This window comes from Pimephales promelas, chromosome 16 (assembly GCF_988280905.1).
Source record: "Pimephales promelas chromosome 16, fPimPro1.hap1.1, whole genome shotgun sequence".
Taxonomy (NCBI): domain Eukaryota; kingdom Metazoa; phylum Chordata; class Actinopteri; order Cypriniformes; family Leuciscidae; genus Pimephales; species Pimephales promelas.
The window spans coordinates 31,827,898-31,840,421 of NC_142784.1; the positions used below are offsets into that span (position 1 = coordinate 31,827,898).

Sequence of the window (12,524 nt, forward strand, 5' to 3'; positions counted from 1 at the left end):
TTCATTCTTCATATCTGATTCTGGGTCTTTGACTGTAAACCCCTTACAACTGTGATAACGTGGACATTCAAATGCTCTTGGCAGACGTGATACTGTCATGTTTCTCTGTATAAACACAGTAATCTTTCTAGTAGTGATACTGAGTTAACTGCTATAAACTAGACATTAACCTAGAAATTAGTTGCCGTTCTATCAGCAGCTGTTGCTTAAAGTCCCTAATAACTCTTACACTGTGTCCTAACTACACATGACGCGGGATAAACAGTATCTTTTCCATGTTAATCAGAGTTTTTGTCCTAACCAGCCGTGATGGCGACACGCAACAATTCTTTTTCAGAAACGGTTTCTTAGAAACGTCGCTGCTGGAACAACAAATTTTGGCAATGATAATAATAATTTGATACATTTATAAAGTGCTTTACTGATTGGCTGTGGGTTTTGATTGATTTTGACAAAATAAAATAAAACTGAAACAACATCTTTTCTTGTTTGATCTATCTAATGATCACAGAATGATTAATTTTTAATCACATAAATGATTTTTTTTTAATCATTCTATAATAATACATTAACAATATCTCATCAATGTGATATATATGTTTGGGATACATACAGTTTTATTGTCAATCAAAAGCCAAAAGCTCTTTTACATGTCATCAGTGTGGAAAGAATTTTAAACGTTAAAATAACTTAAGCTTCAGCAGCACAGTCATCTCGTCTCTTAAATGCTGTTTCTATCATCCTATACTGTCCTGTTCATGTTAGTCTACTCGTGGACATTGCGTCATCATGCTGTAGCGGGGCCCGCCTTTATAATCCTGCATTAGGGCCCGATGTTGGCTCGTCACGCCAATGTTCAGCAGGTAGTGGTTTGAGTGAGAGCTCTTGTCCAGCCTTACACACACACACACACCGCCTATGATTATTTACCTTTGGGTTTTATTCATTTTCTGTTCACTGGCTATTTTATTTATAAATGTATTTCTCTTTTTTAATGAAACTGTTGGCTCACATTAATAAATCACATAATACACATTGAGGAACTTAATTCACAAAGATCCGGTGAATGTATGTAAGGGTGAATCTATTGTTGAATCCATATATTATATATATTATTACTGTGCATTATTAATTATTATAACAGTTCAGTTGTTTTGGTCCAGTGCGTAGATGTGATTTACTGAATGCGGCCCCTTTAAGAAATATGACACCGCGCGAAATGAGCATGCGCGGAGGAGTGAAGCGCGAGAGTCTTTAGAGCTTTGTTTTCTTTCTTCTCTCTCTTTCTTTCTGTTGTTTCTGCTGTTATGAATGTTAACGTTAAAGTTCTTGATAATGCAAAAAAAAGAGAGAAGCGCGAGAGACACGAGACAAGAGCTGAAACTTCCACCAGTTGAGGCTGAAAGTGACGCTGTTTAACGATCATGAATGAAGAGCAAATGTGAAATATATGCCGCATATTTCCAGTCTGCAGGTGAGAGTTGTTATATTTATCATGTAAGAATTTTGTGTTGCTCAAATGTCCAGTTCGTAGCAAAATAACATACAGATAATTAAATCATTAACGTTAGTTTTGATAATACATAGGCTTATTTTGCATGATTTCTGTTGATTCCTGTTTAATTGACATTTAATAATTTAACATATCACTCGTTTTATCCTCATAAAATCTGGAGTCACATAACAATGAACAACCTTCATATAGAGCCGTTTTAAATGCTACATAACCATATCCGCATTATCTATTTTTTATTAAATCAAGCACATCTGGCCATTTCATTTAAGAAGTGTAATTATTAAAGTAAACTCAGTAACCTTGAATTTGGCAGATCTGCCGTCCCTCACAATAGTTCACTAATTAAGAAAGCTTCAACCAAAAATTCCAATATATGATAAATTAAATTAAATTAAATAATGAGCAATATATGATCAATTATTCAAAAATAAATAAAAAATTAATAAATAAATTATTATAATATTGTAAAGTACTTGTTAACCACATTTTGATGGTCAAGTGTCATTCTCGGTTCCTTAATCAATGTTGGATTTCTATTGTCTTATGTTACATTTCTCATTAGTTTAGATATTAATTGAATAATAGAACCTGTGCCCTGTTTCATCCTTATTATATCCTCCTGAGTTACATGAAAATTATCAACCTACAGTTGTTTTATATGCTACTAATATATAACAAAACAATCAAAATGCTCTATATTTGAACTAAATCAAAGGCACCATATGTGTTTACTGTTAAAGTAATCCAATATAAATTTAGTATCTTATCTCTGATTTTTCCAGATGTGGTCCTGTGGGCGTCAGTATCACACAGTGATCACAGTTCACACCTGCAGTGAAGCCCCTCCCACAACAATTCACCAATAAATACTGGGAATATTCCCATCATCCTACAAGAGAAGGACAAACTCCAGGAATAGCAGCTGAAATCTGTGAGACTGTTAAAGATGGAGTTTATTAAAGAGGAGATTAAAGAGGAGATGGAGTTTATTAAAGAGGAGATTGAAGAGGAGATGGAGTTCATTAAAGTGAAAATTGAAGACATGACTGATCCAGAACCATCCAGAATAAAACAAGAAGATACTGAGGAACAAATAGGTTGGTGTCCATTCTTGATTCTTCATTGTTGACTGCTTTCGTATCTCTGAAAATATGGATTACAAATGACAGAGAAATGCATGTAAATGATCATAAGCCAGTTTTAATAGTTTTAACAAGAGAATGACAAAACTGACTTTTTAAAGATACTTTATACAGACAGGTGTCTTGTTTTCTGCTTGCTATGGGTTTTTAATTCTCACATTTAACATCATTGAACTGATTCTAACTGATTAATATGTTTATTTTAGACCAGATGGAAGTGAAGGAGCAAAGACAGAAACTAAATGAAGTGAAGAAACACTGCGACTTCAAAACTCAAGAAATAAAAGCCAATAATCTGCACTCCTGCTCTCAATGTGGAAAGAGTTTTAAAAATAAAGAAAACCTTAACAAACATTTGAAAATTCACACTGGAGAGAAACCGTATCCATGCACTCAGTGTGAGAAGAGTTTTACTCGTGCGTCAGCTCTCAAGTATCATCTGCTCTATCACTCTGGAGAAAAACCATTCAACTGTGATCAGTGTGGAAAAGATTTTATTTCATCATCAAATCTAAAAAGACACCTGAAAGTTCATTCAGATGAGAAGCCTCATGTGTGTTCTCTCTGTGGAAAGAGTTTTTCACGACTGAATAGTTTTAAACTGCACCAGAAAACACATGATGAAGTGAGAGATCGTGTGTGTTGTGACTGTGGGAAGAGATTTATTACATTTCATGATCTGAAACGGCACCAAATAGTCCATACTGGAGAAAAACCTTACAAGTGCTCATACTGTGACAAGAGTTTCACTCAGTCTGGAACCCTGAAACAACATGAGCAAATTCACTCTGGAGAGAAGCCGTACCACTGCTCTGAGTGTGGAAAAAGTTTTACTTTACCATCATATCTCAAAAAACACCTAACTTTTCATACAGGTGTTAAACCTCACTTGTGTTCTCTCTGTGGAAAGAGTTTCACACAGAAAGGAGACGTTAAGACGCACATGAGAATTCACACTGGAGAGAAACCGTATCCATGCACTCAGTGTGAGAAGAGTTTCATATCTTCATCCTTTCTCAACTATCATTTGCGTATTCACTCTGGAGAAAAACCATTTAACTGTGATCGGTGTGGTAAAAGGTTTATTACATCATCAAATCTTAAGAGACATCTGATAGTTCATTCAGATGAGAAGCCTCATGTGTGTTCTCTCTGTGGAAAGAGTTTTTCACGACTGAACAGTTTTAAACTGCACCAGAAAACACATGATGAAGTGAGAGATCATGTGTGTTGTGACTGTGGGAAAAGCTTTACTTTATTTCGTGATCTGAAAATGCACCAAAGAATTCATACTGGAGAAAAACCTCACAAGTGCTCATAGTGTGGGAAGAGTTTCACGCAGCCTGGAAACCTGAAACAACACGAGCGAGTTCATACTGTAAAGAAGCCGTATCACTGTACTCAGTGTGAGAAGAGTTTTAAACATTTATCAAGCCTTCATGGTCATATGAAAAAGTGCAAGTGATCAACAATCGTTTTCATATCAACTACATTTAGATCAATTCCACAAGATAAAATATGGATTTTTTTTAATAAATGAAAGACTAGAAAGACTTAAGAGTTCAAGCTTCTACAGTGTAAATCTTTTTTGTGTGCAAAATCTCTCTGCATGGATTGTGTGCTTAGTAGGTCTATCTTGAATTATATGTCACTTACATATTTACAAAGTTTACGATATTGTCTTCTGATAGTACATGCAATTACGAGAAATAAACAGAAAAATATATTTGCTAATATATGTTTTTGGAAATCGTTTTTAACACACGGTAAGTTTATCTTCACGGCCTCGCTTTCATACCTGTTATGGCGCTGCTCTGAATAAGGTCTAGTTCCCTCTTTTCACCTCATTAATTATGGTGAAGTCATTAGTGTCAACAGGCTGAGACAGCCGGTAATTCTATTACTATGGAGTAAAATGTTCCTAGATTAGCAGTTATGAGAAAATTTTCTGGCTAAAAGCGGCCAAAAGCTTCAGCAGCACATCCGTAAGTATCGGTAAGCAGGGTACGCAGTTGTCAGTCATCTCGTCTCTTATATGCTGTGTCTCTATGATCCTAACCTGTCCTATTCATGTTTGCCTACTCGTGGACATTGCGTCATCACATGCTGTAGTGGGGCCCGCCTTAATAATCCTGCATTAGGGCCCGATGTTGGCTCGTCACGGCAATGTTCAGCAGGTAGTGGATTGAGTGAGAGCTCTTGTCCAGCCTTTTTCACACACCGCCTATGATTATTTACCTTCGGGTTTTATTCATTTTCTGCTCACTAGCTATTTTATTTATAAATGTATTTTGTTGTTTGAATGAAACTGTTGGAACCATACATGAAACCATATATTATATATATTATTACTGTGCATTATTAATTATTATAACAGTTGATTTGGTCGAGTGCATAGATGTGATTTACTGAATGCGGCCCCTTTAAGAAATATGACACCGCGCGCACTGAGCATGCGCAGAAGAGTGAAGCGCGAGAGCATTTATAGCTTTGTTTTCTTTCTTCTCTCTTTTTGTTGTTTCCTTTGACGCTGCTATGGATATTACAGTCGAACACTTTGTCATCCACTGTAAGTGTATATTATGTTAATGTTCTTTTGATAATGCAATAAAAAAGAGAGAAAGACACGAGACAAGAGCTGAAACTTTCACCAGTTGAGGCTGAAAGTGACGCTGTTTAACGATCATGAATGAAGAGCAAATGTGAAATATATGCCGCATATTTCCAGTCTGCAGGTGAGAGTTGTTATATTTATCATGTAAGAATTTTGTGTTGCTCAAATGTCCAGTTCGTAGCATAATAACGTACAGAGGATTAATTCATGAACGTTAGTTTTGAGAATACATAGGCTTATTTTGTATGATTTCTGTGATTCCTGTTTAATTGACATTTAATAATTTAACATGTGACTCGTTTTATCCTCATAAAATCTGGAGTCACATAACAATGAACAACCTTCATATAGAGCCGTTTTAAATGCTACATAACCATATCCGCATTATCTATTTTTTATTAAATCAAGTACATCTGGCCTGAAGTGTAATTATTAAAGTATAAACTCATGATAAATGAAATAAAATAATCCACAATATATGATAAATTATTCTGGAAAAAAACACTTAAATTATTATAATATTGTTAAGTACTTGTTATCCACATATTTATGGTCGTGTCATTCTCAGTCTTTTTTTATTAAAAAATTAGGAATATATGATAAATTATTCTGAAAAACAACAACACTTAAATTATCATAGTATTGTTAAGTACTTGCTATCCACATTTTGGTGGTCAAGTGTTAGATTATTTTCTTTTGTGTCATCATTCTCAGTCCCTTATCAATGGTTGATTTCTGTCATCTTATGTTATATTTCTCATTAGTTTAGATAGTAATTGAATAATAGAACCTGTGCCCTCTTTCATCCTTATTATATCCTCCTGACTTACATGAAAATTATCAACCTACAGTTGTTTTATATGCTACTAATATGTAACAATCACAATGCTCTATATTTGAACTAAATCAAAGGCACCATATGTGTTTTCTGTTAAAGTTTACCAGTATAAATTCAGTAACTTATCTCTGATTTTTCCAGATGTGGTCCTGTGGGCGTCAGTATCACACAGTGATCACAGTTCACACCTGCAGTGAAGCCCCTCCCACAACAATTCACCAATAAATACTGGGAATATTCCCATCATCCTACAAGAGAAGGACAAACTCCAGGAGTAGCAGCTGAAATCTGTGAGACTGTTAAAGATGGAGTTTATTAAAGAGGAGATTAAAGAGGAGATGGAGTTTATTCAAGTGAAAATTGAAGACATGACTGATCCAGAACCATCCAGAATAAAACGTGAAGATACTGAGGAACAAATAGGTTGGTGTCCATTCTTGATTCTTCATTGTTGACTGCTTTCGTTGCTCTGAAATATGGATTACAAATGACATAGAAATGCATGTAAATGATCATAAGCCAGTTTTAATCGTTTTAACAAGAGAATGACAAAACTGACCTTTTAAGGATACTTTAATCAGACAGGTGTCTTGTTTTCTGCTTGCTATGGGTTTTTAATTCTCACATTTAACATCATTGAACTGATTCTAACTGATTAATATGTTTATTTTAGACCAGATGGAAGTGAAGGAGCAAAGACAGAAACTAAATGAAGTGAAGAAACACTGCGACTTCAAAACTCAAGGAATAGAAGCCAATAATCTGCACTCCTGCTCTCAGTGTGGAAAGAGTTTCCAAAATAAAGGTGACCTTAAAAGACACATAAGAATTCACACTGGAGAAAAACCGTATCTATGCACTCAGTGTGAGAAGAGTTTCAGACAAAAAGGAAACCTTAAGACACACATGAGAATTCACACTGGAGAGAAACCGTATCCATGCACTCAGTGTGAGAAGAGTTTCACTCATTCATCAACTCTCAAGTATCATCTGCTCCATTACTCTGGAGAAAAAACATTCAACTGTGATCAGTGTGGAAAAGATTTTATTTCATCATCACAACTAAAAAGACACCTGAAAGTTCATTCAGATGAGAAGCCTTATGTGTGTTCTCTCTGTGGAAAGAGTTTTTCACGACTGAACAGTTTTAAACTGCACCAGAAAACACATGATGAAGTGAAAGATAATGTGTGTTGTGACTGTGGGAAGAGCTTTATTACATCTCATGATCTGAAACGGCACCAAATAGTCCATACTGGAGAGAAACCTTACAAGTGCTCATATTGTGATAAGAGTTTCACTCATTCTAGAACCCTTAAACTACATGAGCAAATTCACTCTGGAAAGAAGCCGTACCACTGCTCTGAGTGTGGAAAAGGTTTTACTTTACCATCATATCTCAAAAAACACCTAGCATTTCATACAGGTGTTAAACCTCACTTGTGTTCTCTCTGTGGAAAGAGTTTCACACAGAAAGGAGACCTTAAGACACACATGAAAATTCACACTGGAGAAAAACCGTATCCATGCACTCAGTGTGGAAAGAGTTTCACATCTTCATCCTTTCTCAAGTATCATTTGCGTATTCACTCCAGAGAAAAACCATTTAACTGTGATCGATGTGGTAAAAAGTTTATTACATCATCAAATCTTAAGAGACACCTGAAAGTTCATTCAGATGAGAAGCCTCATGTGTGTTCTCTCTGTGGAAAGAGTTTTTCACGACTAGACAGTTTTAAACTGCACCAGAAAACACATGATGAAGTGAGAGATCATGTGTGTTGTGACTGTGGGAAGAGCTTTACTTTATTTCGTGATCTGAAAATGCACCAAAGAATTCATACTGGAGAAAAACCTCACAAGTGCTCATAGTGTGGGAAGAGTTTCACTCAGCCTGGAAACCTGAAACAACACGAGCGAGTTCATACTGTAAAGAAGCCGTATCACTGTACTCAGTGTGAGAAGAGTTTTAAACATTTATCAAGCCTTCATGCTCATATGAAAAAGTGCAAGTGATCAGCATTTATTTTCATATCAACTACGTTTAGATCAATTCCACAAGATAAAATATGGATTTTTTTTAATAAATGAAAGACTAGAAAGACTTAAGAGTTCAAGCTTCTACAGTGTAAATCTTTTTTGTGTGCAAAATCTCTCTGTATGGATTGTGTGCTTAGTAGGTCTATCTTGAATTATATGTCACTTACATATTTACAAAGTTTACGATATTGTCTTCTGATAGTAAAAGCAATTACGAGAAATAAACAGAAAAATATATTTGCTAATATATGTATTTGGAAATCGTTTTTAACACACGGTAAGTTTATCTTCACGGCCTCGCTTTCATACCTGTTATGGCGCTGCTCTGAATAAGGTCTAGTTCCCTCTTTTCACCTCATTAATTATGGTGAAGTCATTAGTGTCAACAGGCTGAGACAGCCGGTAATTCTATTACTATGGAGTAAAATGTTCCTAGATTAGCAGTTATGAGAAAATTTTCTGGCTAAAAGCGGCCAAAAGCTTCAGCAGCACATCCGTAAGTATCGGTAAGCAGGGTACGCAGTTGTCAGTCATCTCGTCTCTTATATGCTATGTCTCTATGATCCTAACCTGTCCTATTCATGTTTGCCTACTCGTGGACATTGCGTCATCACATGCTGTAGTGGGGCCCGCCTTAATAATCCTGCATTAGGGCCCGATGTTGGCTCGTCACGGCAATGTTCAGCAGGTAGTGGATTGAGTGAGAGCTCTTGTCCAGCCTTTTTCACACACCGCTTATGATTATTTACCTTCGGGTTTTATTCATTTTCTGCTCACTAGCTATTTTATTTATAAATGTATTTTGTTGTTTGAATGAAACTGTTGGAACCATATATGAAACCATATATTATATATATATTATTACTGTGCATTATTAATTATTATAACAGTTGATTTGGTCGAGTGCATAGATGTGATTTAATGAATGCGGCCCCTTTAAGAAATATGACACCGCGCGCACTGAGCATGCGCAGAAGAGTGAAGCGCGAGAGCATTTGTATAGCTTTGTTTTCTTTCTTCTCTCTTTTTGTTGTTTCCTTTGACGCTGCTATGGATATTACAGTCGAACACTTTGTCATCCACTGTAAGTGTTTATTATGTTAAAGATCTTGTTAATGCAATGAAAAAGAGAAAAGCGCGAGAGACACGAGACAAGAGCTGAAACTTTCACCAGTTGAGGCTGAAAGTGACGCTGTTTAACGATCATGAATGAAGAGCAAATGTGAAATATATGCCGCATATTTCCAGTCTGCAGGTGAGAGTTGTTATATTTATCATGAAAGAATTTTGTGTTGCTCAAATGTCCAGTTCGTAGCATAATAACGTACAGAGGATTAATTCATGAACGTTAGTTTTGATAATACATAGGCTTATTTTGTATGATTTCTGTGATTCCTGTTTAATTGACATTTAATAATTTAACATGTGACTCGTTTTATCCTCATAAAATCTGGAGCCACATAACAATGAACAACCTTCATATAGAGCCGTTTTAAATGCTACATAACCATATCCGCATTATCTATTTTTTATTAAATCAAGTACATCTGGCCTGAAGTGTAATTATTAAAGTATAAACTCATGATAAATGAAATAAAATAATCCACAATAAATGATAAATTATTCTGGAAAAAAACACTTAAATTATTATAATATTGTTAAGTACTTGTTATCCACATTTTTATGGTCGTGTCATTCTCAGTCTTTTTTTATTAAAAAATTAGGAATATATGATAAATTATTCTGAAAAACAACAACACTTAAATTATCATAGTATTGTTAAGTACTTGCTATCCACATTTTGGTGGTCAAGTGTTAGATTATTTTCTTTTGTGTCATCATTCTCAGTCCCTTATCAATGGTTGATTTCTGTCGTCTTATGTTATATTTCTCATTAGTTTAGATAGTAATTGAATAATAGAACCTGTGCCCTTTTTCATCCTTATTATATCCTCCTGAGTTACATGAAAATTATCAACCTACAGTTGTTTTATATGCTACTAATATGTAACAATCACAATGCTCTATATTTGAACTAAATCAAAGACACCATATGTGTTTACTGTTAACGTAACCCAGTATAAATTCAGTAACATATCTCTGATTTTTCCAGATCTGGTCCTGTGGGCGTCAGTATCACACAGTGATCACAGTTCACACCTGCAGTGAAGCCCCTCCCACAACAATTCACCAATAAATACTGGGAATATTCCCATCATCCTACAAAACAAGGACAAACTCCAGGAGTAGCAGCTGAAATCTGTGTGACTGTTAAAGATGGAGTTTATTAAAGAGGAGATTGAAGAGGAGATGGAGTTTATTCAAGTGAAAATTGAAGACATGACTGATCCAGAACCATCCAGAATAAAACATGAAGATACTGAGGAACAAATAGGTTGGTGTCCATTCTTGATTCTTAATTGTTGACTGCTTTCGTATCTCTGAAATATGGATTGCAAATGAAATGACAGAGAAATGCATGTAAATGATCATAAGCCAGTTTTAATCGTTTTAACAAGAGAATGACAAAACTGAACTTTTAAAGATACTTTAATCAGACAGGTGTCTTGTTTTCTGCTTGCTAAGTCAAGTGTGTTTAATTCTCACATTTAATGTCATTGAACTGATTAATATGTTTATTTTAGACCAGATGGAAGTGACGGAGCAAAGACTGAAACTAAATAAAGTCAAGAAACACTGCGACTTCAAAACTCAAGAAACAAAAGCCAATGAGCTGCACTCCTGCTCACAGTGTGGAAAGAGTTTTCCTCATGCATCAACTCTCAAGTATCATCTGCTCCATTACTCTGGAGAAAAACCATTCAACTGTGATCAGTGTGGTAAAGATTTTATTTCATCATCACAACTAAAATCACACCTGAAAGTTCATTCAGATGAGAAGCCTCATGTGTGTTCTCTCTGTGGAAAGAGTTTTTCACGACTGAACAGTTTTAAACATCACCAGAAAACACATGATGAAGTGAAAGATCATGTGTGTTTTGACTGTGGGAAGAGCTTTATTACATCTCATAATCTGAAACAGCACCAAATAGTCCATACTGGAGAGAAACCTTACAAGTGCTCATATTGTGACAAGAGTTTCACTCATTCTAGAACCCTTAAACAACATGAGCAAATTCACTCTGGAGAGAAGCCGTACCACTGCTCTGAGTGTGGAAAAAGTTTTACTTTACCATCATATCTCAAAAAACACCTAGCATTTCATACAGGTGTTAAACCTCACTTGTGTTCTCTCTGTGGAAAGAGTTTCACACAGAAAGGAGACGTTAAGACACACATGAGAATTCACACTGGAGAGAAACCGTATCCATGCACTCAGTGTGGAAAGAGTTTTACTCGTGCGTCATCTCTCAGTTATCATCTGCACGTTCACTCTGGAGAAAAACCATTCAACTGTGATCAGTGTGGTAAAGGGTTTATTTCGTCTAAACATCTAAAATCACACCTGATAGTTCATTCAGATGAGAAGCCTCATGTGTGTTCTCTCTGTGGAAAGAGTTTTTCACGACTGGACAGTTTTAAACAGCACCAGAAAACACATAATGGAGTGAGAGATCATGTGTGTTGTGACTGTGGGAAGAGCTTTACTTTATTTAATGATCTGAAACTGCACCAAAGAATTCATACTGGAGAAAAACCTTACAAGTGCTCATACTGTGACAAGACTTTCACACTGTCAGGAAACCTGAAATCACACGAGCGAGTTCATACTGGAGAGAGGCCGTATCACTGTACTCAGTGTGAGAAGAGTTTTAAACATTTATCAAGCCTTCATGGTCATATGAAAAAGTGCAAGTGATCAGCATTCGTTTTCATATCAACTACATTTAGATCAATTCCACAAGATAAAATATGAATTTTTTTTAAATAAATGAAAGACTAGAAAGACTTAAGAGTTCAAGCTTCTACAGTGTAAATCTTTTTGTGTGCAAAATCTCTCTGTATGGATTGTGTGCTTAGTAGGTCTATCTTGAATTATATGTCACTTACATATTTACAAAGTTTACGATATTGTCTTCTGATAGTAAAAGCAATTATGAGAAATAACCAGAAAAAATAATTGTCTTGACAAAAATTGTTTAACTGTGTTTAAACTGAAACAAGTCTAATATATGTATTTGGAAATCATTTTTAACACACGGTAAGTTTATCTTCACGGCCTCGCTTTCATACCTGTTATGGAGCTGCTCTGAATAAGGTCTAGTTCCCTCTTTTCACCTCATTAATTATGGTGAAGTCATTAGTGTCAACAGGCTGAGACAGCCGGTAATTCTATTACTATGGAGTAAAATGTTCCTAGATTAGGAGTTATTAGAAAATTTGGGTCTAAAAGCGACCAAAAGCTTCAGCAGC

The 12,524-nt window shown here is 35.5% G+C and overlaps 1 protein-coding gene and 1 pseudogene across 3 annotated transcripts; both read left to right on the plus strand.

The window, feature by feature from the left end:
- Positions 1 to 1,235: 1,235 nt before the first annotated feature.
- LOC148973388 (uncharacterized) lies at positions 1,236 to 8,373 on the plus strand (annotated as a pseudogene). Its single transcript, XR_016146767.1, has 5 exons — positions 1,236 to 1,474; positions 2,299 to 2,613; positions 2,865 to 4,132; positions 6,392 to 6,533; positions 6,784 to 8,373. The product of XR_016146767.1 is annotated as an uncharacterized LOC148973388 (transcript).
- Positions 8,374 to 9,125: 752 nt separating this feature from the next.
- LOC120470695 (uncharacterized) lies at positions 9,126 to 12,172 on the plus strand. Of its 2 annotated transcripts, none has more exons than XM_089120701.1 (3): positions 9,126 to 9,405; positions 10,264 to 10,545; positions 10,796 to 12,172. In XM_089120701.1, exons 2-3 carry the CDS (start codon positions 10,428 to 10,430, stop codon positions 11,968 to 11,970), a joined length of 1,293 nt encoding a protein of 430 aa, XP_088976827.1. In that variant the 5' UTR covers positions 9,126 to 9,405; positions 10,264 to 10,427; the 3' UTR covers positions 11,971 to 12,172. The 2 variants fall into 2 exon arrangements, with proteins under 2 accessions (XP_088976827.1, XP_088976828.1); XM_089120702.1 differs by having other exon boundaries at positions 9,127 to 9,234.
- The last annotated feature ends 352 nt before the right edge of the window (positions 12,173 to 12,524 follow it).

Coding starts and splice junctions, on each gene's coding strand:
- LOC120470695 (XM_089120701.1), top strand. CDS start 10,428: ATGGAGTTTATTAAAGAGGAGATTGAAGAGGAGATGGAGTTTATTCAA. Junction 10,546..10,795: donor AGATACTGAGGAACAAATAG/GTTGGTGTCCAT, acceptor TGTTTATTTTAG/ACCAGATGGAAGTGACGGAG.